General features: G+C 43.3%; 1 protein-coding gene across 1 annotated transcript in view; it reads right to left on the reverse strand.

Moving 5' to 3' along the window:
- TNNI3K (TNNI3 interacting kinase) overlaps positions 1-27,542 on the reverse strand; it is a 391,224-nt gene that overhangs the window by 175,063 nt on the left and 188,619 nt on the right. Inside the window, exon 20 of the mRNA XM_077450470.1 lies at positions 18,298-18,430. Coding sequence (XP_077306596.1) covers positions 18,298-18,430 — 133 coding nt within the window. The remainder of the gene's footprint in view (positions 1-18,297; positions 18,431-27,542) is intronic.

Consider the following 27,542-nt stretch of genomic DNA (forward strand, 5'->3'; position numbering starts at 1 on the left):
CTTTTTTTTTTTTTAAGTTTTTGATAGATCAGGGAATAATTGGGAGGTTCCTTCACTTCCTGTCCAAGAAAAACAGGATGTAAGAGGAAATCCCTCCAAAATGAAGGGAAATACCCTATTATATAGTTGTAAACAAATTTTTCCATTGTTCCTGTGACACCTCTAAAATGTTGTACTCTGGATAGTCTAATGCCGCGTACACACGGGCGGACTGTATGGCGTACTTAGTCAGTCGAAACACATTTCAGCGGACAGTCCGCTCGTGTGTGGGCTTCAGCTGACTTTTTCAGCGTGCAGTCTGGCGTACTAAGTATTTCGGATTTTTCGAAATTCTGTCCGTCGTACTTTGGTTTCAGCGGACAATCCAACGGACTAAGAATGGCGCATTCCCAGAAAGGATTTACACGGCGGAAGGGTGCTTTGCTGTGTATTGGACTTCCTATTTCTAGTCCCGTCGTACGTGCTGTACACGTCATCGCGCAAGCTTTCGACGGACTGTTTGTGCATCCGTGTGTGGTCAAGTCCGTTCAGTCGAAAGTACGACGGACTGTCTGTCGGATTGTATGACGAACTAAGTATGCCATACAGTCCGCCCGTGTGTACGCGGCATAAGTGTAAGTGTAATGTAAGTGAGGGAGAATCTCCCCAGAGAAGATACTGACAGAGCTAAAACCTGACACGAGGGTCTAATGCCGCGTACACACGATCAGAAATTCGGCCAGTAAAAGACCAATCAGAGCTTTTGGTCGTAAAATGCGATCATGTGTATGCTCCATCGGACTTCGAATTTCGGCCAGCAAAAGATTGAGAGCATGTTCTCAATTTTTCGGTCAGAAGAAGTTCCAATCAGAAAATGCGTTTGTGTGTATGCAATTCCGACACGCAAAAACTCCCGAAAGGCTCAGATTCAACTACGAGACAGAAGATATTGGTTACTGGCTTTTGAACTTCCTTTTTCTAGTCCCATCGTATGTGTTGTATGTCACTGCGTTCTTGACGGACGGAATTTGGTGTGACCGTGTGTATGCAAGACAGCTTGAGCGAAATCCCGTCGGGAAAACCATCAGAGCTTTTTCTGACCAAAATTCCGATCGTGTGTACGCGGCATTACACTTCCTCATTCTATCCAAAACTACAAAAGGAGGTTGGCAAAGGTCCCCTCTGGATTTTTTTTTGAATCAGGAAAAAGTTTATTGAGAGAGCTCAACAAACCATACAAAAATACAAGAACATTCCAGAAATTCGATACAGAAGGAAATATGTCAAAGAATGGTCACATAACATAATCCTGACATTGACCAGTATAGGGGTAAATATTTTACCTCACATCAACTATAACATTATGAACAGTAACATATAATATGACTTGTTCAAAATATTTTTTGGGGGAAAGAACCCAAATACAGGAAAAATGGGATTGTCCCATTTTTCCTGTATTTGGGTTCTTTCCCCCAAAAATTTTTTTGAACATTTCTACCTCGGATGAAGTGCCATGTATATTGGGTGTTGATGGAAGTCTGAATCAAAACTTAAAAAATATAATATGACTTCATTTGTGTCCCTAAGTTTAGCTGTAACCCAGTCAGAACTTTTGATAGCCTTGGATCTTCACAGTTATGCCACGTACACACGACCGGACTTTCCGGCAGACTAGGTCCGACGGAATCAGTCCGTCGGACAATCCGATCGTGTGTGGGCTAATCCAATCATTTTTCATTAAAAAAAAATCAGACGGGCCTAGAAATAGAACATTCAACACATTCACATTCAACATTCAGAACGTTTCAAATCTGTCCGACGGACTCAATTCCTATCGGGAAAACCGTTCGTCTGTATGCTGGTCGACGGACCAAATAGGACGCAAGGGCAGCTATTGGCTACTGGCTGTTGAACTTACTTTTCTAGTCCCATCGTACGTCATCAAAATACGTTCAAAATAAACAAACTTTAGTCCGTTAGCGTGGGGGCAAGTCCGTTCATTCGGAAGTCCATTGTAACTCCGTCGAAAGTCCGTGAGGGAGACCGTCAGACCTTTTCTGTCGGAAAGTCCAGTCCTGTGTACGCGGCATAAGAGTCTATCTATAATTAAGTCTACCTGAGCCAGGCCAGGTATGGCCAACCAGTTCCCCCACACTCTTCCAAATTTATATGAGTTACCTCTGTGTTTGTAAATCAGTTTTTAATATCTAAGTGTGGTGCCCATATGATCAACCCACTCTGCATTGTTGGTATGGTTTGGGAGATCCAGTGCATTAGGATACGTTTAAAGGCACCTCTGTATTTTTTTGATGACAGGTTTTCTCCAAGCTCTGTAAACCAGTCTAGAGAAATATCGCTGCCCAGCCCACCACCATCATCAGTGCAAAGTGCACTTTAACCACTTCAGACCCCGAAGGATTTACCCCCTTCCCGACCAGAGCACTTTTTGCGATATGGCACTGCCTCGCTTCAACTGACAATTTCGGGGTGGTGTAACGTGGCTCCCAAACAAAATTGATGTTCTTTTTTTTGCCACAAATAGAGCTTTCTTTTAGTGGCCTTTGATCACCTCTGCGTTTTTTATTTTTTGTGCTATAAACAAAAAAAGAGTGACCATTTTGAAGAAAAAAGCAATATTTTTTACTTTTTGCTATAATAAATTTCCCCAAAAAATATATAAAAAAACTATTTTTTTTTCTCAGTTTAGGCCGATATGTATTCTTCTACATATTTTTGGTAAAAAAAAAAAATAATTGTAAAAAACATATATTGATTGGTTTGAGCAAAAGTCTACAAAATAGGGGATTGTTTTATAGCATTTTTATTATAATTTTTTTTATTAGTAGTGGTGGCGATCTGCGATTTTTACCATGACTGCGACATTATGGCGGACACATCGGACACTTTTGACACCATTTTGGGACCATTTTAATTTATACAGCGATCAGTGCTATAAAAATGCACTGATTACTGTGTAAATGACAATGGCAGGAAAGGGGGTTAAACACTAGGGGGTGATCAAAGGGTTAAGTGGGTCCTAGGGAGGTGTTCTAACTGTGGGGGGGGGGGGGGGGGCTTCCACTGACATGACAGCGATCACTGCTCCCGATGACAGGGAGCAGTAGATCCTTGTCATGCCACTAGGCAGAACAGGGAAATGCCTTGTTTACATTGGCATCTCTCCGTTCTACCGCTCCACACCGCAATCGTGGGCTGCCAGCAAACATCGAGTTCCAGGGACACGCGGGCACGCTCCTGTGGCGTGCGTGTGCCTGATAAGTGGCAAATTTAAAGGGATGTACAGGTAAGCCCATTTGCCTGCCTGTGCCATTCTTCCAACGTACATCTGTGTGCGGCAGTCGGCAAGTGGTTAAAATATTAATGCCGTTTAGTTGTACTTCTTTAACCACTTCAGTAGGGCCCGTTTTTATTTATTCTCTTTCTTCCTTTCAGATCGATAGATTTGTAACCCCACCACCCTGTGATCAGATGATATTGCTCTGGAACTTGCTCCCATAGAAGTTCATTTTCTAATTGGTGTCATCCTTTAATCTGAACGAGCAGTGCTTTCCATGTCATTGAAGCCTTTGATCATTAAAATGTTTTCTTCCCTACGAACCCTGATCTTTGTCACAGGCGACAAAAAAACCTTCTACACTTCGTCAACATTTTTTTTTTAACATTTACAGTTCACCGCAGTCTAAAATCGATATGTTTTTAAAACTGTGAAACAGTAAAAATGAAGAGGAACATTTCTTCACCTTTTCAACTTTAGCAATTAAATTGTAATTCCGCCTAGATTTTCAGAAATAAGTGCAGCAATTATTTGCTTGTGTCCCTCATTTTCCAGCCTGCCCAACTTGTTAGTAAAAAATGCTCTATGTCAAGGACAGCACTATCTGAGTGCTTTAAATTTACCTGCTAGACATCTAGGTCTAGCTTTAACTGTAATGCTGCGTACACACGACCGGACTTCCCGGCAGAAAAGGTCCAACGGTCTTCCCGACAGAGTTCCGACCGAACGGACTTGCCCACACACGAACGTTCTTCGTTTTGAACATGATGACGTATGACGGGACTAGAAAAGGACGCTCAATCGCCAGTAGCCAATAGCTGCCCTTGCGTCATATTTGGTCCATCGGACCAGCATACAGACTAACGGTTTTCCCGATAGAAATTGATTCCATCGGACAGATTTGAAACATGTTCTATTTCTAGGTCCTTCAGAATTTTTGAAGAAAAAAGTCAGATGAAGCCCACACAAGATTAGAATATCAGACGGAATGATTCCATCCGGACCATTTCTGCCGGAAAGTTTGATCGTGTGTACGCGGCATTAGAAGCAAGTGAAACTTCTAAAGTGTCCCTTGTTTTAGGCACGTGCCAAGAATGTAACGGCCCCCTTTGCTTGTGTCCTCAACCAAACTGCCAAACCATCAAATGATGGTTAGCTGAAAATGATATGAGGGTTTAGTTCCCCTTTAAGACTTTGCAGCTCCAACCAAAAGGGGAAACACCACTTGTTTACCTCCTCTCCCCCTCCACTGCCACATTTGGCACCTTTTTCCACCACTTCCCAGAGGTGCTCTATTAGATGAGATCTGGTGACTGTGGAGGCCATTGGAGTACAGTGACCTCATTGTCATATACAAGAAACCAGTGGTGAGATGATCTGAGCTTTGTGACATAGTGCATTATTCTGCTGGAAGAAGTCATCAAAAGATGAGGACACTGTAGTCATAAAGGGATGGACATGGTCAGCAACAATACTCAGGTAGGCCGTGGCATTAAAATGATGGCCAATTGGTACTAAGAAGCCCAACGGGTGCTAAGAAAATATCCCCCAAACCATTACACCACCACCAGCCTGAAATGTTGATACAAGGCAGGATGGATCCATGCTTTCATGTTATTTACACCAAATTCTGACCTGACTATCTGAATGTCGCAGCTGAAATAGCGACACATCAGACCAGGAAATGTTTTTCTAATCCTCTATTGTCCAATTTTGGTGATCCTGTGCGAATTGTAGCCTCAGTTTCCTTTTCTTAGCTGACAGGAGTGGCACCCGGTGTGGTCTTCTGTTGCTGTAGCCCGTCTGCTTCAATTATCGATGTGTTGTGCGTACAGTGATGGTATTCTGCATACCATGGGTGTAACGAGTAGTTATTTAAGTTACTGTAGCCTTTCTATCATCTCAAACCCATCTGCCCATTCGCTTCTGACCACAACAAGGCATTTTGGTCTACACAACTGGGGCTCGGTGGATATTTTCTCTTTTTTGGACCATTCTCTGTAAACCCTAAAGAGGGTTGTGTGTGAAAATCCCAGTAGATCAGCAGTTTTTGAAATACTCAGACCAGCCCTTCTGGCACCAACAACCTTGCTACATTCAAAGTCACTTAAATCCCCCTTTTTACCCATTCTGATGCTTGGATTAAATTTCAGCAATCCTCTTCACTACGTCTAGTTGCCTAAATACATTGAGTTGCTGCCATGTGATTGGATGATCAGCAATTTGTGTTACCAAGCAATTGAACAGATGTACCTAATAAAGTGGCCAGTGAGTGTATTTTGCCCATTCACATCAGTCCCTGCCATCAAGGAGCTTGCAATCTAAAGTCCCTAACTCAAATTCATACATACACACACTAGGGCCAAATTAAACAGGAGAGAATTAACCTACCAGCATTGTCTTTGGAGTGTGGGAGGAAACCGGAGCAGGCACAGGGAGAAAAAGCAAACTCTAGGCAGGTAGTACTATGGTTGGAATCTGAACGGGTGACCCTGGTGCTGTCAGGAAGAAGAGCTAACCACTGTGCTGAGTATAGAGCTGTGGGAGGGGCCCAGAAGGCTCCACCCACTACTGGCTGCCTGCAGAAATTTACAGGAAGGGGTGGAGACAAGACCAGTCACCCTGCACAAGCAGAGAGAACAGCAGTGGCTGGTCTTTTTTTACAGGAAGGTCCTGCACAGAGGTAAAGCGCAGGAGTTGTTTCATGCTGAATTACTGCACTGTTTTGGAAGAAATTCTAAAAGTACCCCAAGACTTAAGTCATAATAAACACGGCTCTTGCATTTAGAAAATATATTTTTAGCACAGCTTTAAGGACCTTCTTACATATTTATGGAATAATGTCATCCTAAAAACAGACATTTGGTAATACATATTTATAAATGTCATAACTTGCATAAAACAGGTGATTCATAGACTTAAAAAGCGACAGATACTGAAAAAAAAAAAATGGAGTTTCGCTTTAAATATCCAGCTGTATTTTATCAATTGTTACAAGGAAAGTAGAAGAGTTTTTATTTTTTCAATATGCAAATTTGTCCTCAAATTCATTTTAGACAGTTTGAAAGTGTTTGGTACGCCTCATCCAGCGCTTCTATTTAGCCTCTACTTTGAAGCTCTGACCTTCTCCCTCTCGTAATAATCCAAGTTCAACTCATATTCTTTAGATGCCGTTGAACTCAAATATTTAAATTTGAGGAGAGCAGGACGTGAAAGGGATGAAATGCACGAGGCATACAAAAATATTAGTTTGTTTCAACGCGGAAAAAAAAAAAAAAATACAGCAAAGCCAACTTCACTAGATTACATAAGGAATCTAATTTATTAGCTGCTAGGCTTGGCATATATTGAGTCAAATATCTATCATCTATCAGATTATGGAAACATTAACCTCTAAATCAAAGTCCAGGAAGAGGTATAAAACACCAGATTTATTCATGTGACTGAACCACAAAATCTCATCAAAGGGGAATTAAGTATATGGCGGGTGAAGGTTTATTGCTCAAGGTATTTCTGGCAAAGGTCATGGAGTAGTTGGAGACTGTGCCGGACAACTACTGACTGCAATATAAAATCCAGGAAAAAGACTGCCGACAGCAATTTCTGGAGACTATTACATTCTAGTGGCAAGTTCCAATTTACCTAATATTCCTATAAAAAAATATATTAATTTATCTCTATTATGGGCGGAGGGGGTTGATGATGTGCTAATGTGTTTTGCAGCCTCAGGTCACCGAGGCAGGATTTGCTTTGCCAAAGAAGGGCTCGGAGTGAAATAAGACAAAGGACATAGGCGCAGGGGCCACATGACAGGGCAGAAGAGATGCCAGGCGGCTGTAGGGTTTAGGAATTGAAAATTAAAGGTGGTCCTCTTACCTGATTGGTTACTGGGGGGGAGAAGCAGGACAGTGGTATCCCCAAGTTGACCATTGACTGCTAAGCTTCCCACCCTTCCTCCCTGGAATTAATTAATTAAAGTTATGTATTCTTTGTTTAGTCCGTCATGGCAGCTAGTGTGCAGTTTGAGGGTCTTTGAAGGCTTTCATTTGTGTAAAAGTGGTGGGAAGCCATCTTAGGTATGGAGTCCCATTCTAGTGTGGTCCAGTTGTTGATCCCCAGGATGTAGGTATGGATGGACATTCTGCTAGAGGTTTCTGTAACATTCCCTGAGTTGGTGTGGTGCAGCTGAGGCCCTACCGGATTAGAGAATTTGGGACGCAGTTACAATGCTCTGGTTGGATTTTTTTTTCCTTTTGGTGCCTGTAAGGTCATCAACCCATCCTTTTTGTTATTTATTGAACTGGTAATAAAAGACTACTGTGACCTGTTAAATCTCACTTTCATGTGGTCTCATTTTATTCTGGGTGAATACAGGGGGTATTCTAAAGGAAGAATGTTGTGCTCCTTATGAAATACCCTTTGTCAAGTGTTAGCTTGTGCATAGGCACCAGAGATGTATGCATTAAAACCAGGGCTTTTTATCAGCAGGAACGCGGGGGAAAGCAGTTCCGGCACCTTCTGCACTGAATGTATGTTATGTCAAGGGGTGCTCAGTGTGCTGTAGGGTCCAATGCGGCTGGTTCCTCAGAGATCTATTATCACGGGGGGATCTATTGTTGGCCTGATAGGTCTATTGTTGTTAGTGGGGGATCTATTATTGCTGGGGGTCAGTTGCTCCTGGGAGGGATCTGCTATTGAGGAAGGGGGTCTATTGATGCTGGAAGATCTGTTGCTGCTGGCAGAGGTATGTTGCTGCTGGGGTGGATTTATAGTTGCTGGGGTGGATTTTGTTGCAGAGGGTCTATTGTTGCTGGGGGGGGGGGGTCTATTTGTTACTGGGGTAGGGGGGGCTCTATTGCTCCTGGCTGCTGGGAATCTAATTTACTTCCTTTCTTGTTATCAGTAGCATATTATACAAACTACTTAGCCCAACAAAATTATACTTGGTTCTGTATTCTCCAAAGGGGTGGTACAGAGAGGGGGGTAGGGAATGGAACCAAGGGACGGTGTTTGGATGTGGGAAGAAGGCACAAGGGATGACTTAGAAGGAGGAAGAACCTGTGCCTATTTTCTCCGAGAAAAAGTCCTGATTAAAACACATGAATAACGTTAATTTCCTGGCTCACCACCATACAGCATGTTAAGAATTGATTTTCAAAAAGTATTGAGATTGTTTACTTAGCAATGTGAATTTAGACTGAGGTTAGTAAATAAGGTGAAGCTGTGCTCAGCTTAAACAACCAATCATTTGAAAGCAAAAATCGTTTTTTTTTTAATTTCCCTCCTACTTGATTGGGTATATAAAGTGACCAGGGTTTACTAGTTTCGTTTTTTCAGTAACATTTACCATGTAAAGTGAACTTTGCTAAGGCAAGAGCCTTTACTTTAGTAAAATAATCCTACTATCTCCAGGACTACAGTGTCATGAATGTCATGTCTAACCCACTGCAGGTTATCAGACACTATAGCTAGCTACTGCATGCTTCACCTATAGCAGCCCACTTTCCCTTAAGGCAAGCAGGCCTACCGGTACTTGGTTTCCCCCAGGACTTATACACAATGCTATAGTGTCTGGCCACCAAACCAGGGCAGACACGAACAGAGCAAACAACAGACTACCTGCAGTTTAGCAGACAGATAGCATGGTTCTATGACAGTCCAGGTAAAAGGCAGGTAGAGTTCCGGGAATAGTCCAATATCTGATCCAATGACAGTCTAGGTAAAAGGCAGGCAAAGTTCAGGGAAAAATCCAATATCTAATCCAGGTCATACACTGGGAAATCCAACAGCAAAGCAGAGCCGACAAACGGGAGGCTTGATCAGGAACAATGCAGGTAACTTTGTCTCTATCACAAGCATGGGATAGAGTGTTCGGTTTGCTTATAACAGGTGACTGATCATCAATCACTTTGCAGGTGAATACAGACAGGGAGAATGCAACAGCCAACAGCCGGATGCTGGAATGAGGAGCAGGAGCACTAAGTGATCCTGACATACAGGAAGACTTTTCAGTTACTTTGAAATACTGTACAGTTTCTCCCTGGGTGAAGAATATTACAGAATACAGTTTTCTTTATAATGAAATTTTCTTAACCCTATTTTCGCTGTCTCCTCTTGTACCTACTATCATGCTGCGTGCTATAGAAGGTTTTTTTTTTGCTGTCTCTGTTTCATAGTGGAGATTTCCCTTCACTTCCTGCCACTTAGCCAAAACAGGAAGCGAGATAAAATTCCTTTCAAAGTGAGAAAAATATTTGGTTGTCACCAGGATCACCAAAGCTCTATCCCTCTCCACTGTAAAATGAAAAAAAAAAAACTTTACCTTTAGTAATACTTTAAGTGAATACCAGAAATGGATAATAAAAAGATAGACAGTCATACAGTATGTGAAATTATGGAACCTATACATAATTTGTGTCTGGCTTGGACACAAAATGTATTAAAGCTTGTACAAAGGTGTAAAACTAATTTTGGTTTAGTTATGTATGATAATTATAAAGTGGTCTTGACGGTAAAGCAGCCATTTTGAGCTCCATTTTATAAGAGAAAACATAAGGCTGGGTTTCGCAACCAGGGTTTCGATGGAACCCTGGGGTTCTTCCAGAGGTTGCTAGGGGTTCCTTGAGCATTAAGGGTTTGTAACTGCCAGTAGCCACTGCTTTCTTCAAGGGAGGGGGGAAGGGGAGGGGGAGGGGGCAGTTTTCCCACTGGTCAACAATGTAAAGCCTCATACACACGGTCGGACTTCGTACAAACTTTTCCGTGGACTTTTGTACAAAGGGCGTGGTCCACAAGTTTGTATTGCATACACACGGTCTGACTTTTTGACAACAAACACGAACGTAGTGACGTCACAACGTACTGACGCCACTTCAAAAGAGGACGTTCAATGACTCCAGCGCCACCTTTGGTCAACTTCTGTATTGTAGTCTGATCTTTTGCATTGGTTCTGAGCATGCGTGTTTGTAACTTGTACAAAAGTCCGATGCTTTTGCGTACACACGGTCGGACTTTGCTCCATCGGACTTTTGTTGCCAGAAAGTTTGTCCGTTCGCACAGCCAAAAAAAGTCAGATGAAAACAGAAAAAGTTTGTCCGATGGAGCGTACACACAGTCGGATGTTGCTCCAAAACAGCTAATTTGCATGTTTGTTGTCAAAAAGTCTGACCGTGTGTACGGGCCTTTAGAGTTGTGTCCTCTCACTGTGGTCCTTCTCCCACTGAATCCCAATGTATGGAACCACTACACCAACTACCAATATAAGAAAGAACTTTTCAATTGACCACCAATGTAAGGGACACAGCAATTTTCAGTGTTGGTGTTTATTTTCTACATTCCTTAAGTAGTGCACCCTTCAACCCAGCATTCCATACATAGCTCACCCCTTAACCCTGCATTCCATACGTAGCGCCCCCCCCAACCCAGCATTCCATACGTAGTGCACACCTCAACCCTACATATCATACATTGTGCATCCCTCAATCCAGCATTCCATACTTAGCGCACCCCTCAACTGCGCATTCCATATGCAGAGCACCCCTCAAACCCGTATTCCATATGTAGCGCACCCCTCAACCCCGCATTCCATATGTAGCTCACCCATTTACTCCACATTCCATACGTAGCGCACCCATCAAACCTGCACTCTATACAAAGTTTACCCCACAACCATGCACTCTGTATGTAGCTCACTCCTCAACCCTGTACTCTATGTATTGCACTCCAGAACCCTGCAGTCTGTATATAGTGCACTCCTGGAATCCTGGTTGATAACAATGCCTCACTGTTAGTGCAGTTTAGCCACACTCACAATTTGATGCAGAGGTAATGATGTGCAGTAACCTCTAGCAACCAATCAGTGAACAGTAATAATCTGATATAATCTTTACCAACCAATCAGTGACCAATAATGATGTGCAGTAACCTCTAGCAACAAATCAGTTAGCAGTAATGATGTGCAGTAACCTATAGCAGTCAATCAGTGAGCTTTAATGATGTGCAGTGACCTCTAGCAAACAATTAGTAAGCAGTAAGAATTTTCCAGTAACCTCTAGCAACCAATCAGCAAAAATAATGTGTTTTAGCTTCTAGCAACCAGTCAGTTAGTGGCAATTGCTGCCTGATCTGCTGCAGTAAACTGATTTTGAGTCTAGCTGCTATTTAATGAATATCTCAGAATCGGGGGGGGGGGGGGGGGGCTAAGAAAATGTTTGCCCAGGTTCCAATCAATACTAAAGACGGCCCTGGGTACGCACATAACAAAATTCAGTAATTTCCTGCTGAACCGACCAAATTTTGGTATGTGTATACCCATTAAGATTAAACTTCAACTGCATTTCTATTACACCAGTTCTTATTTATAGCATATGAATATTAATGTCCTATTTTCTGTGTTAAATAAAGAATTGTGGATATACTAGGTTTCATTTGTTGATTAATTTGCCTGTAGGGGATTGGTATTATGTTTTAGCACAAGAATTTTAGGTTACATTTTAGCAAGAAGGAATAGAAATTTGCCTGGACTGGTAATTTGTTTTTTAATTGTTTTAATAACAGGGATCCTATATATTTGTGCATAGTAATTAAAAATATTGCTGTAAAATATTAGTTCACTGAAAAATGTTTGTATTATTTTTTTATAATATGTTGTGCTGCAGATTTTGAAGGTTCTTTTTTTTTCTAGTGGAATAAAATATGTTGGTTTTCCCTTTTCAGTGAATTTAAGTGAGAGTCTGTGTGTATTATAAATTCAAGAAAATTGCTAGAATTTCAAGATGCAAGTTCAAAATGTTTAAAGCAAAGGCAGATATAGAATATCCTCATTTAACCCAGTTATGCAAAAAAAATAAAAAATCTTAAATGTATCTTTAAATAGTAGCTTAGTCTGTCTTTATATTAGCCTCCTGTAGTTCCTTGCACTATAGGAGTCTGAAAAGAAGGAGCAGCATTTTATGCTAATGAAAATGAAAAGTAAATGAACAGAAGAGAAATCCAAATCAAATCAATATTTGATGTGATCACCCCCTGTTCAACAAACAGCATCAGTTCTTCTAGGCACACTTACACACAGTTTTTGAAGGAACTCAACAGGTAGATCATTCCAAACATCTTGGAGAACTGACCACAGATCTTCTGTGAATGTCGGCTGCCTCAAATCATTCTGTCTCTTCATGTATCCCAGACAGACTGATGTTGAGATCAGGGCTCTGTGGGGGAAAAAACATCACTTCCAGAACTTGTTGTTCTTTAAGCTAAAGATAGTTCTTAAAGCAGAGCTCCACCCAAAAGGGGAAGTTCTGCTTTAAGCCTCCTCCCCCACTTCTGTTTGTGAAATTGAGCTTTTGACGAGGTGGGGGGAGCAGGTACACGATTTTGACAGTTCTCCTTCTCCCCCTCCCTCTCGCAGTCTTCTGGGACACATCACAGGTCCCAGAAGACTGCTGGACCATTCCCCAGATAGCAAGGACAACTTACCACAAATTTGTGGCAGTGTTGAATTGAAAGCCTGATAACTTGCTGTACATTTTCACTGGCAAGTTGTACACTTGCAGAGCACTTGAAGCACAAGTTCTAGTTGACACCTTTCCAATTTGTAGCAAATAATAAGTTGCAGCGATGAGTCTATAGCAAGAGCTCTGCAAGTCCAGATCATGAAAATTCAGCCACAGTGACCCCTGTGGTGGGATGACCATTGCACAGCATAACTCAACCAGAATTCTTGCAGCAGACTTAAAGAATGTTTGCAAAGTAAGTTGATCTGGAGTCGTACAATGCAGACTTGCTACAATTGTGCTACAAGCTGACAAGCCTGACAAGTCTAGCAAGTCACATTCAAACTTGCAGCACAATTGCTTGCTATCTGGGACACAGTGCACAGCGCCACTCATGATTGAGCAGTAGGAGCCCGGCTGTGAAGCCACAAGCTGTCACAGCCAGGTGCCCATAGTAAAGATGCCGGTGTCCTGTCGGATAGTGTCCCCCATTGGATAGTGTCCACTGTGTAATGCGCATGCGCAGTACACAGGAGAAGCAGATTCCGAAAATAGCCGAAGATGAACGGCGCCTGCGCCATGAGTCCAGGTTCTAGCCCCACCATCCAAGTGGACATAGCGTTAGAATAAAAAGAGCCGAGCGAATCGAGGCCGTGCCCGAAGCGTAGCGAGCAAAACTAACCTGCGAGGGGCCCTCTAATATGTGCAGCCCTATGTCCGCTTGTATGGTGGTGCTTGCACCTCGACTCATGGCGCAGGCGCCGTTCATCTTCTGAGATTTTCCGAATCTCCTTCTGCCCTGTGCTGCGCGAGCGCAGTGTCTGAGCAGTACGAGGCAGACGCTTTTTGATGGCCGGACTCTATATGCCACAACACCGGCACTTGGGATAGAGACACACAGGGTGAAAACAGCTGCGAGCACTGGATCGTCGGACAGGTTAGTGGCTGTTTATTAAAAGTCATTAGCTACAGTTTTTGTAGCTTCTGACTTTAATTTTTTACACAAGAGATTGAAGCTCCTCTTTAATTACATTGGCTGAATGTTTGGGGTCTTTGTCGTGTCATACCATCAGGGAGGCATGTGATTGGCCTCAAATTAATTCTGAAGCAGAACAATGACCCCAAACATGCAGCCAATGTCATTGTCCATGTCAAGAAACATCTTCAGTGTAAAGAATTAGAAGAAGTCCTGGAGGTGATGGTTTGGCCCCCATAGAGCTCTGATCTCAACATTATGGAGTCTGTCTGGGATTACATGAAGAGAGAAGGATTTGAGGCAGCCGACATCCACATAAGATTGAGTGGGAAAAAAGAAAGAGGAAGAAGGCGCGTGATCAACCGCTAGGATCAAGACAATACAATTTAGTGCAAAGTAAACAAATGCATATATATAAAACCATAAAAAAGTGTGTTAAATTTGGTGTTATCGCTCTCACTCTCTCATACTTGTCACTGGAAGTTTAACATGGCACTTCATGACAAAGAACTCTCCGAGGATCTGAAAAAAATAATAATTGTTGCTCTACATAAAGATGGCCTAGGCTATAAGAAGATTGCCAAGACCCTGAAACTGAGCTGCAGCGGTGCACGGTGGCCAAGACCACACAGTGTTTTAACAGGACAGGAAGTTGAGTGCACGCACTCAGCGTCATATGCAAAGGTTGTCTTTGGGAAATAGACATTTGAGTGCTGCCAGCATTGTAGCAAAGGTTGAAGGAGTGGGAGGTCAGCCTGTCAGTGTTCAGACCATACGCCGCACACTGCTTCAAATTGGTCTGCATGGCTATCGTCCCAGCCTTTTTAAACCAGGGAGCACAGGCACCCTGGGCTGCCTACAGGTTTCTTCAGGGGTGCCTTGGTAAAATGTGAAATGTGTGTCACCGGCGCAAAAATATAAATCTATAAAAATGTGTATATGTGTCTTTAAGTAGCGGATCTGCTGCGGTCATAGATTCCCCACCAATAATGTGACAGTGAATATTTACCAATAAATCATCACTAATTAATCATAAAATCAATCAAGTGCATATTTAGTAAACTAAAATCTTATAGGGAAAATAATTTTTTCCTTAACCACTTCAGCCCTGGAAGATTTGGCTGCTGAATGACCGGGCCATTTTTGGCACTGGGTCGCTTTAACTGACAAATCAGTTGCACGATGCATGCTGCACCCAAACAAAATTGCGCAACATATTATTTATTCCATCAATAAAATAGATGTACAAGATTTTCACTCACAAATAAAGTGTCTATAGACCAGCACCTAGCCTTTCCAGCGATACCTTTGGGGCCAACATGCGCCGTTCCACCTCCCGGGGTCGGTGTGCGATCCAATCCTCAATATGGTGTGGGTTGGGACAGGAAGTGACGTCGCCAGGAGCCTCTACGCGTTTTGCATCCAATCATGCGTCTTCAGGAAGAGCTTCTGGGTAACGCCGACGTGACTTCCTGCCCCAACCCACACCATATCGAGGCTTGGATCGCACGCTGACCTCAGGAGACGGAACGTCTTGATGGAAAATAAGGTTGAAAAACACCGCTCTACCCTTTTTTTTTTTTTTTTTAGCACTAAAAATCCAACACACGAAGTAATCCTTGTGTCAATATCCAAAAAATAAATAAATAAAAGAAGAAACAGGAGCTTCTTTTTGAATCATGGAGCTTAGCGTTGGGTTATCATCTAACTTCTTCTAATGAACTCAAACTATATTAAAAAAACAAAAAAGTTGCCTGCTGTGTATTTTATGTAGAGATTTCAGATCTTCTCATTAAACTTTAGAAATCGTTATAACATTTGATCGCATCTAACTTAAAAAAAAAAAAAAAAAAAAAAAAATTCCGTATGCAAATAACAGCGTGGGAGTATGTGATTAAGCACAAAAATTGTAGGTTAAAATTTGATAAGCATATAATTATAATTGAACACCAATCAGTCCTTATTGCTTTAGATACAGAAACACTTTTTTTTTTCCGGAAAGATAAATATGCATGTAACTGTATAACATTCCAAATATTTATACTGTGTCAGACTTCGTCTCTCAAATGCCTGTTAGATCCTTCAAATCATCGCAGAAGAAGCAAATAGCGCCTTAGATTAATTTAGCACTAATAATAGTTTTGAGGTTTAAATATGAACTAAGCACAATTTTTGTCTAAATTGGAAGCATAATATATTCTCAAGTATTTAAAGTGATACTTAAGTCTTGCTTTTTTTTTTGTTTAAAAATAACAAACTTACCTGCTCTGTGTAATGGTTTTGCACAGAGCAGCCCAGGTCCTCCTCTTCTCGGGTCCCCCACCTGCGTTCCTCGCCCCTCCCTCTTGCCGGGTGCCTCCAGAGCAAGCAGCTTGCAATGGGGGCACCTGAGCCCAGCTGCTGCTCTGTGTTTCCATTCAGACACGGAGCCGCCGCTCAGTCCCGCCCCCTCTCTCTCCTCACTGGCTTACTGACTTTGATTGACAGTAGGAGGAGCCAAATACACCCGCTGTGTGTCTTCGCCAATCAGGAGAGAGAGTCCCGGACAGCCGAGTCTCTTGTGTAACATCACTGGATCGGGATGGGGCTCAGGTAAGTATTAGGGGGGCTGACGCACACACATAGAATGCATTAAGATAAAAACCTTCTGCCTTTAGAACCACTTTAAAGCTTAACTTCGGTCAGCATTAAAAACTTGTTATGTTGGTGCCCTGCCCCCCCCCCCCCCCCCACATACATTAAGGAATTCTATCTTGTTCAGTTTAAGGAAGTAAAATGCCGAGGAATACTTACCTTACTTTTCCGTGAGGTGGTGATTCCTTCTCGCTCCAGCTCCGGAATGTGGGCTGACCCTTGACATGAAACTTTTAAATCTGCATGTGGCCACACCTCTTTCACACTAATGTGATTTCCTCCATGACGAAGCCCCCATGGGTAGGGTGAAACGCATTGGAGGGGCATGGCTCGGACAGAGCCAGGCTGAAACTTCTTACATCCTAAATTACTGTTGGGTTTTGTTGGTATGCAGCACTTGGGGCATTTTCTCATCTTCACATTGCATACATTGAGCCAGGACAGGCTCTTCCAAAGCCAGAACCCTCAGCACGAGTCACTAGATATGGGCAAACAGGAACCTAGAGCAAAACTCCCAGTTCTTTTGATGTGGCTTCACTGTGTGATTTCAGATGCTTGATATTGGACATCATTTTGTTTTCAATGGTGCCTGTTCAGATCAATGCCACTCAGCATGAAGCAATTTTGGAAACGGTTCCTGTGATTTTGGCCCCATAAAATATGCAAACCACATCCAAGTTGCACTACATAATCGCACTGAAAATTGTATCAAAATCGGATTGTAGCAGTGTGAACCGAGTCTAAAAGTGGTTGTAAACCATTACATATACCCAGTAAAGTGACTGGCCTCAGATGATACACAGGGATGAAGCAAATCCTCCTACATAAGTTGTACCTGATTATCTGCTGTCTTCCCTGCTCAACATTAGTTCAAAGTCCAGAATTTTTAAAGCTTGTCTGAGAGTTCAGAAAAAATGGGGCAGAGAGCTGAAGTTACACTCTGCAGAGCTCAGTGAGGTGAGCTATGAGAGCGGATTCGAGGGAAGAGACACACCTCCCCTCCTCACAGCCAACAGGAACAGATCTGAGACTGTCAATCTGCTGGAGGACCCTCTCCAGTCACTATTTTTCTCTTGGTGTCAGGAAAACGCGTCAGTGGTGGTTTATGCTGATAGCAGAGGAACGAAGCAACAGATAGAAATTACACTTATGCCGCGTACACACGATCTAAATTCCGGCCAGGAAAAAAAGACAGATGAGAGCTTTTCATCGGAAAATGCGATCGTGTGTATGTTCCATCGGAATTTAGCTGTCCGAATTTCCGCCAGCCAAAAATTGATAGCATGGAAAAACTTTCTATCGGTAATTCCGATCGTGTGTATGCAATTCCAAAATGCCAAAAATCACGCATGCTCAGATTCAACTACGAGACAGAAGCTATTGGCTACTGGCTATTGAACTTCCTTTTTCTAGTCCCGTTGTAGGTGTTGTACGTCACCGCATTATAAACGATCAGAATTTGATGAGACCGTGTGTAGGCAAGACAGCTTGAGCTGAATTCCGTCGGAATTCAGTTGGGAAAACCATCAGAGCTTTTTACGATGAGAATTCCGATTGTGTGTACACGGCATTAGTGCTCTTAATTGAGACAAGTACACACTGTACAGGGGTATGCTTTGTTCATATTTCATGTCTGAAGTTTACAACCACTTTGAGGTCTCTAAAAGTATAACTATGGGTAAACCATTTAGCACTATGGGATGCCAGCAGGTGGTAGACAGTATTGCTAAAAACAGAGCGTCTGTTGAAAAAAGGCAACACATATACATTTACTTGTCTCAGCAGCCTTTGAAAAATTCAATTTTTGTTGTAAAAAGTGCAGTTCTACAGTGCGGTGGCCCATGCCCATTGCCTGATGGAAGGAAATAATGAGTAACTGAAGCAGAATATGGTAGGGATCACAGACAAATTACACACTTTACCTGGTTTTAGATGAGCAAATGGGATTTCGCCAGTAAGTAGTTCCCAAAGGCAGAGGGCATAGCTGAACACATCGGCCTTTATGGTGTAGCGTGTAGACTGGCTGAAAACTTCTGGTGCCATCCAACGAAGGTTCTAAGAACATAAAAGCAACTGCTACATTCATTGGTATCAGACAACAAGTGCATCTCAGGTTTTATCATACATTATACAGACCAGAACTGTACAGGTCCCCCCTCCATACGAATAACCCTCTACCGCCTTTAGTTAATTCTCTGCAGAAAAACTAGTATTTAGGCCCCTTTCACACTGAAGCGGTTTTCAGACACTACAGCGCTAAAAATAGCGCCTGTGTAGCGCCTGAAAAAAACGGCCCCTTTCACTCCAGTGTGAAAGCCGGAGGGCTTTCACACTGGAGCGGTGCACTAGCAGGGCGGTCAAAAAAGCCCTGCTAGCCGCATCTTTGGAGCAGTGAATGAGTGGTGTATTCACCGCTCCTAAACCACTCCTACCAATTGAAATCAATGGGGCAGCGTGGCTATACCGCCAGCAAAGCTTTGCGGGCGGTTTTAACCCTTTTTCGGCCGCTACCGGGGGTTAAAACCGCCCCGCTATCGGCTGCATAACGCAGCTAAAACGACGGTAAAGCGCCGCTAAAAATAGGGGCGCTTTACCGCCGACGCCCGCACCACCCCAGTGTGAAAGGGGCCTTATAGATACTCCTGTAAAAAAAAACTTTGTAACATTGCACCTCTATCAGATTCAAAATATTTACAAAGTTATCAAATAACTCGATAAAAGTATAAATCACTACAACATTCCAAATATAAATGGCTATAAAAAATGTATGCCTAGTAAAATGGAAAAAAAAATATTCAATACATCTCTGCAATATACAGTTCATCATGTTATGACCCTTAAAAAATGCTGCAAGTAGAAAAATACATGTTAATCCACCAGAGATCCAAGTAGCTCTTAATCTCCTATAGTGAGCTTTTGCTGCACTGAAATCCCAAGCAGTGTTGTCAGCCCAGCCCGTTACAATTGGAAGATTCCCCCTTCCATTCTTGTTCTAGTTACAACTACAAAATGTTGAATCTCCACTATTTTTTTTTTATCCTGATGACTAGGGATGAGCTTGGGTTAAGCTGTCATTGCTGAACCAATGAGTAGGGCTCATGACATTCAAGCTCTGGGTTGGGAGGAACTTGGATTGAGAGCGAACCCAAACTCTTCAGTACTGGTGACAATAGTTATCAGGCCAATTTAAATAGTGAATCCCCCAGTACCCCACCCTCGCAGACAGCAATAAAAATGTGACCAGTTCTAAACCTTTCTTTCTCAATCTGAAAACATGTATTGACACATTTAGCTGGACTTGTTCTATAATGTCAAAGACATTTTGTAGCTTTTCCAGGTCACTTCTTCACTTTCTAGAGCAGCCTTTCTCAACCTTTTCAACACAGAGGAACCCTTGAAATAGTTCTCCAGTTTTGGGGAACCCCTGCTAAAAATTTGAAATCTACAACTCATGATACATTAGTGTGATGGTCAATGAGAAGAGTGGTCCTTACACTTGTGGTCATAGGGAAGAATTACCTCCTTACAGATAGCTAAAAAGATCAATGGTGTCAGTGGGAACTTATCTGAGAGGCAGTAATGGCCCAATGCTGAAGGAACACCTAGCAACCTCAGGAGGAACCCTAGTTGAGAATCATTGTCCTAGAGGGTTGGAGTATCTTCCCGGCACTAGGAACTGAAGAAGTGGCTTGGTAAGCTATGGAGCATCTTCAACATTACAGAACAAGCCCCGTGACTAAAAAAAATAGATATACCATGACCTAGATCAGGGCCCTCCATACTATGGCCCTGCAGATGAGGCAGAACTACACGTCCCATGAGGCATTGTAAAACTCTGACATTCACAGACATGACTACTAGGCATTATTGGAATTGAAGTTCCTGAACAACTGGAGGGCCATAGTTTGGAGACCCCTGACCTAGATACATGAGAACCTTCACAGACATATACAACATATAATATTATATACTTTAAAAAGGAGCTTCACCCAAAAGGGGAGTTCTGCTCTTCTATGTCCCCCCCCCCCCCCCACTACAACTTTTGGCACATTACATTTTTTTTGTGGTGAGTGGGTACCTAGTTTTGATAGGTACCCATGACTACCTCCATTTAGATCACCTAGGCAATCCAAGTGGAAGTTTAGCCAGCCACCCCTTCCCCTCTCCCTTAGCCTGCAATTGCTCGGGACACTTCACAGGTCCCAGAAAGCTGCAGGACCATTAACAAAGCAGATTATGGCTGCGCAATGGGAAGCCGCCTGTGAAGCCACGAGTAGTCATAGTTGGATTCACACACTAACGACAGGGACCCGGTCAAGTGTCCTTTTATTAATAAATCCTGCAGCTGCTGACTTGTATTTTTTTGTTACTAGGGTGAAGAAACTACCGTATTTATCGGCGTATAACACGCACCACAATTTAACAGGGAAGTTTCAGGAAAAAAAAAACGTTATTTTTAAATAAACCACTTTGAAGCAAAATAATGGTCAGTGACCATCAGTGCAGCCTGATTAGTGCCCATCTGCAGCCTCAAAGCAGCCTGATTAGTGCCCATCTGCAGCTTCAGTGCAGCCTGATCTGTGCTCATCTGCAGCCTGATCTGTGCCCATCTGCAGCCTGATCTGCGCCCATCTGCACCCTGATCTGTGCCCATCTGCACCCTGATCTGAAGCCTGATCTGCACCATCTCCCCATCAATGCAGCTGCCTGATTAAGCCTCACCATCTCTCAATGTAGGAAATCACTGAGCCGTCATCTCCTGCTTACTCGACTCTCAGTCGGCAGTCAGACACACAGTCCCTCCTCTGCCATCAGCATTGGACCAGCTCCTGTGATAGACAGAACACTGGTCCAATGCCAGTGGTGGGACTGTGTGTGTGTGACGTGAGAGTCGAGTTAGAGCCGAGTGGAGCAGCCCCCTCCTTCCCCTTCAAGGTACTCTGTCGGCATATAATACGCACCCCTGATTTGCCCCCTATTTTCAGGAGAAAAAAGTGCGTGTTATATGCCGATAAATATGGTAATTGGTGAATGGGTAATAAAAAATTGCCAGTGGGACCTGAGTGTTCCTGGCCCCAAACTATTCTGAAAGAGTGGGCTCTGACTTTTACTCTGTGATTCCTGCCTTTCGTCCTTGCCATTTCATCTTAATTTCTCATAATATATAAAAAAAGACTTAAAAGTTTCCATTTTAGTGACGGCGATATTAGAATTCCAAGGTGCCAAATCATCTTTAAAAACAATTATGAACATGGAGTAACTTTGGGCGTTTTAAAAATTCCTACATTATAATTGAAAATAAAAAAATGAAAAATCAAACACTTGTACACATCTTGGACTCGTTTCGCATTTGTGTATCTGTTTGAATGTAATTTCAGGCTGTGTTTTCTCCCGAGCTGAGGGTAGACGGGCTCTTGACAAAACATGTTTCTACTTAGCTGGCAGACGTATCTGAAATCCGCAGCTTACTGGGCCAAACCCGGCATTGTCTGGATTAGCATCCCAAAGAAATGCTCCATTATTAACAACCTGCTTTCCTTATTATTCACGCGCTTGTCATTAGCTTCTACCAGTAATTAGAAGCATACATGCTCACGGCTGCCATGGCAACAGACTACAATACAGTTTGCCTTCCGAACAGAATGAGATTTGTCTAACAAGAGGGAAGAGCAATGCCACACTGACACCACCGGCAAGAGTTAAGCTTATATTGTATGTAGTGGGCTTTTTTTGGGCTCAGGAACTTTATCTTCCATGTAGAGGCTTAGCTAGTATCCTTTTGTACAACAAAGTGGTTGTCTACATCATTCTGGGAAGAACAGCTGATTTTATGGTTACTTATTTACATTGGATGTTAGTTCTAATCCCGTTGGCAAAGGAATTTCCCTAACAGCCATCTTCTAAAGAAAACTGAAACAATTCTTGCGTTCAATTGTACATTTCCCCATGGCAGGTTATTGCTAAAGTGTTTCTCCAGGAAAAATGAATCCATGAACAATCAAAAGGTTGCTCTATTTAATTTTCCTTCTATAATAACACTTATGCCCCATACACACGATCATAAATTCTGCCAGCAAAAGTCGGATGTGAGCTTTTGGTCAGAAATGCTCCATCTGGCTTTTGCTGGCAGAATTCCAGCTAGCAAAAGATTGAGAGCAGGTTCTCTATTTTTCAGTCGGAAAAAGTTCCTATCTGAAAATGCATTCGTCAGTATGCATATCAGATGCGCAAAAAATCACGCATGCTCGGAAACAATTCGACACATGCTCGGAAGCATTGAACTTCATTTTCTCGGCTCGTCGTAGTGTTGTACGTCACCGCATTCTTGATGGTCGAAAGTTCAGAGAACTTTTGAGTGACTGTGTGTATGCAAGGCAAGCTTGAGCGGAATCCCGTCTGAAAAACCATCCAAGTTTTTTCTGGCAGAATTTCTGATCGTGTGTATGGGGCATTACTTTCTTTGTAATCCTGCTCTTTACATGATCATAGACCTATTTCTACCTTGGTTTTGTTAACATTATGAAGCCCCAAAACAAATGGCTTCTTTCCCTAGCGTTGTTGGGACCCAGAAGATGTGCCATGTCAATCTCCCTGTACCAGCTAAGTTTATTTTTCATTCAGCATGTGCTGGAAAGAATTAGGTGCAACATTACTTCCGGTATTAACATCACAGCTGAAATGAGTCTCACCACCAGCTACATCATAGATATCCAATGTAGATGGGTACCGGTCAACCAACCCCAGAATAATAGATATTAGAAAAAGGTATTTCTAAAGCCCCGTACACACGAGAGGACTTATGTCCGACAGACTTCCGAAGGAGTTCTGCCGGAGTTCTGCTGGAGTTCCAACAGAGTTCTGACGGACTTTTCGACTGAGCGGACTTGGCCACACACAATCACACCAAACTCCGACGGATTTGAGCGTGATGGCGTACGACTGGACTCGAATAAGGAAGTTCATAGCCAGTAGCCAATAGCTGCCCTAGCGTCGGTTTTAGTCCGTCGGAATAGCATACACACGAGCAAATTTTTCGGTAGGAACTGGGTCCGGCGGAGTTCCGTCGGAAAAATTTGAAGCATGTTCCATTTTCTAAAGTCCGTCAGACTTTTGCGAATCAAAAGTCCGTTGCAGCCCACACACGATCGAATAGTCTGACGGAATAATTCCGTCGGACTTTGGATGTTGAAAAGTCCGCTCGTGTGTACGGGGCTTTATGCTCATTTTAGAAAATACTTAGTAAAGAATGACAGAGCACTGTGTTTTTAATTCCTTTCCATCTACTTTAAGAATAGAACTCTGCTCGTTACCATGTAAACCTATAACCTTTTGCCAAATGGCTGACTGTTTGCTGTGCATCCTTACTGCTGTATCACTGAAAATGTTAAAATAAAAGAAAACCTGACAGGAACGGGGTAAAGACATTTTTGGATAGTGAGAATTCCAGTGGCAAGACCCACTCCCTTTCCGAAAAGGTGAAAATTGCCACATTGTACTATTATATCTCTTGTGAAGGGAGAGTGAGAGATCCTTATGGAGGTCACAGCAGGTGAGCAAAGCTTGGAATGCTCAGAGCTCTCTATACCTGAGTGATATACAGTATATTAACCCTTTCATGACTAAGCCTATTTTTGGAATTTGGTGTTTACAAGTTAAAATCCATATTTTCTACTAGAAAATTACTTGGAACCCCCAAACATTATATATATTTTTTTAACAGAGACTCTAGAGAATAAAATGGCGATTGTTGCAATATTTTATGTCACACGGTATTTGCGCAGCGGTGTTTTAAATGCAACTTTTTGGGAAAAGGTACACTTTCATGAATTAAAAAAAAACAAAACAGTAAAATGATCCCATTTTTTTTGCATAATGTGAAAGATAATGTTACGCCGAGTAAATAGATACCAAACATGTCACACTTTATAATTGCACGCACTTGTGGATTGACGACAAAGTACGGTACCTAAAAATCTCAATAGGCGACGCTTTAAACATTTTTTACGGTTACCAGGTTAGCGTTACAGAGGAGGTCTAGTGCTAGAATTATTGCTCTCGCTCTGACGATCGCAGCGATACCTCACATGTGTGATTTGAACACCGTTTACATACGCGGGCGCGACTTCCGTATGCGTTTTCTTTGCTTTGCGAGCTCGCGGGGACGGCGGGCGCTTTAAAAAATTTTTTTTATTTTTTTATTTATTTTATTTATTTTAAAATTACTAAATTGTTTAAAATAAAAAATAAAAATTTTGATCACTTTTATTGCTGTCACAAGGAATGTAAACATCCCTTGTGAACTGCAAATCCTGACCAGGGAGGCTGTTTATCTCCGTACCTCTCTCACCCAGAAGAGAATGCTGGCTCAGTCCCAGCGGATCTTTGAGCAGGGGGAGAGGTCGGGTAGGATGCTGGCCTGGCTCTCCAGAGAACAGGCAGGGGGGCTGAGCATTTCACATATCAGGGACAACTCCGGTCAGTTGCTTCACACCCCAGACGGGATTAACAACTGTTTTGCAGAGTTTTATACATCTCTCTACACCTCTAGGTCGGATTACAGTAAGGAAGAACTAACGACTTACTTGGCCGACATAGATATACCAATCCTCACGGAAACGTACCGAAATAGGTTGGACGCCCCTATCACGGTCCTGGAGATTCTCCAGGCGCTTAAATCTATGCAGGCGGGTAAGACGCCGGGACCGGACGGAATCCCGGCGGAATTCTATAAGCACTACGCTACGGAGCTTTCTGAAAGACTCCACCATCTTTTCTCTGCGTCGTCGCATATTGATAAACTTCCCGACACCATGAGCGAGGCGATCATAGTGGTGATCCCCAAGCCGGGGAAAGACCCCACCTTGTGTTCGTCATACCGCCCTATATCACTGTTAAATGCGGACGCGAAAATACTGGCCAAAATCCTGGCCAACAGACTAAATTTAGTCATCACGGCCCTTGTCCATAGCGACCAAACAGGTTTTATGCCGGGCAGAGGCACAGACATTAATATCAGACGCCTACTCACGCACATAGATAGAGCGGCCGGGAGGGAGACTGGTGTGGTGGCCTCACTCGACGCGGAGAAGGCTTTCGACTCTGTCGAGTGGGGTTACCTATGGGAGGTGCTCTCGCGATTCGGATTTGGCCCGGGATTTACGAATTGGATCCGCATGCTGTACCGCAGCCCCTCTGCTAGAATCCGTACCAATGGCTGTCTCTCCGGGCAGTTTCAGCTGGCACGGGGTACGAGACAGGGGTGCCCCCTCTCACCAGCCTTATTCGCCCTCGCGATGGAGCCCTTGGCTATCTTGCTGAGAGCGGATGCTGGGATAAAGGGAATACAGGTAGGGCCCATCGAGGAAAAGCTGTCCTTGTATGCAGATGACGCTCTGCTTTATTTAGCGGACGCGTCGTCTTCTTTGGGCACTGCACTGGAACTGATTAATCGATTCGGTCGGTACTCCGGTATCCGCATCAATTGGGACAAATCGGTTCTTTTCCCACTCCACTCCTCGACCCCTCGCGTGCCTCATCCGCAGCTTAAATGGGTGGACAGTTTCATGTATCTGGGGATTAGGGTCAGTGGTAGAGTTCAGAACTATCTGGAGGACAATATACAGCCACTCATGACGCAACTAGGGGCTAGGTGCGCGGCATGGCGATTAGTGATGGCCGAACGGTTCGCCCGGCGGTCGTTTCGCGGCGAATTTCCGACTTTCGCCGTCCGCGGGTTCGAACGCCTTTTTCCGTCGTTCGCCCCGGCGGACTTACGTGTTTAATGTATACAAGAACTTTAACCTTTCGTGACACGTTTATCATGTGTTACAGGACAACCAATTGAGACATGACAGCTCATGGACACTTGGACATTCCCCCTAACCTATAAATACACCCGATCCGGTGGCCATTTTACATTCTTTCTTCTGTCACTGTAGGGAAAGGATCCTGTGTGGAGTAGGGACAGAGAAAACGCTAGCTATTTGGTACACAAAAGTTCTTTTCAGGACTGGTATAGGTGTTAGGTCAGCAGCCTGAGTTTCTTTTGTCAGTTTAGATAAAGGGACAGAGCGCTGTATGCTGCTATTTTAGGGACAGCTCAGCCAGATTAGTCTTTCTTCATCATCATCATCATCATCATCATTAGCTGTTACTATCAGGTCCACAAAAGAGCTGTTCCAGCTAATCGTTCCAGCCTACTCTTTTTTGCCAATTTGTATAGGGACAGGCAGGAAGCAGTGTGTCAGGCAGTGAGGATAATTTTAAAGACTTGCTGTTACTATTAGTTCCACAAAGGTTCTTTTCAGGACTGGTATCAGTGGTACGGTAATAGGCTTGTACACGTATAATATTCTTTCTTCCAAATATAGAAAGAATATTATACTTGACTGCTGCCCTTCTGCTGCAGTCTGCTAATCATTCACAACTCACTTGTTCCACAAAGCTCTTTATCAGGACTGGTAACTTGGTCTGTCTAGGGTGCTACGGTACATAGGCTTGGGTGCGGTACAGTCTGCTGTTCTGTAAGGACCGCTATCGGTCCACAATACATAGGGTTGCCGTGCACTACTGCTGACCGCTGCCCTATACTGCAGCAGTCCTTCATTGGTATAGGGACTGACGTACAGTCTGCTAATCACTAACACACAACCTGCTTGGTCCACAAAAGTTCTTATAAGGACTGGTAACTTGGTATAGGGTGCTACGGTACATAGGCCTGAGTGCGTTACAGTCTGCTGTTCTGTAAGGACCGCTATCGGTCCACAATACATAGGGTTGCCGTGCACTACTGCTGACCGCTGCCCTATACTGCAGCAGTCCTTCAGCGGTATAGGGACTGACGCACAGTCTGCTAAACACTAACACACAACCTGCTTGGTCCACAAAAGTTTTTATAAGGACTGGTAACTTGGTATAGGGTGCTACGGTACATAGGCCTGAGTGCAGTACAGTCTGCTGTTCTGTAAGGACCGCTATCGGTCCACAATACATAGGGTTGCCGTGCACTACTGCTGACCGCTGCCCTATACTGCAGCAGTCCTTCATTGGTATAGGGACTGACGTACAGTCTGCTAATCACTAACACACAACCTGCTTGGTCCACAAAAGTTCTTATAAGGACTGGTAACTTGGTATAGGGTGCTACGGTACATAGGCCTGAGTGCGT

The sequence above is a fragment of the Lithobates pipiens genome, unplaced genomic scaffold (genome assembly GCF_037356315.1).
Source record: "Lithobates pipiens isolate NorthernLeopardFrog02 unplaced genomic scaffold, aLitPip1_a1.2 Scaffold_23, whole genome shotgun sequence".
NCBI classification, from domain to species: domain Eukaryota; kingdom Metazoa; phylum Chordata; class Amphibia; order Anura; family Ranidae; genus Lithobates; species Lithobates pipiens.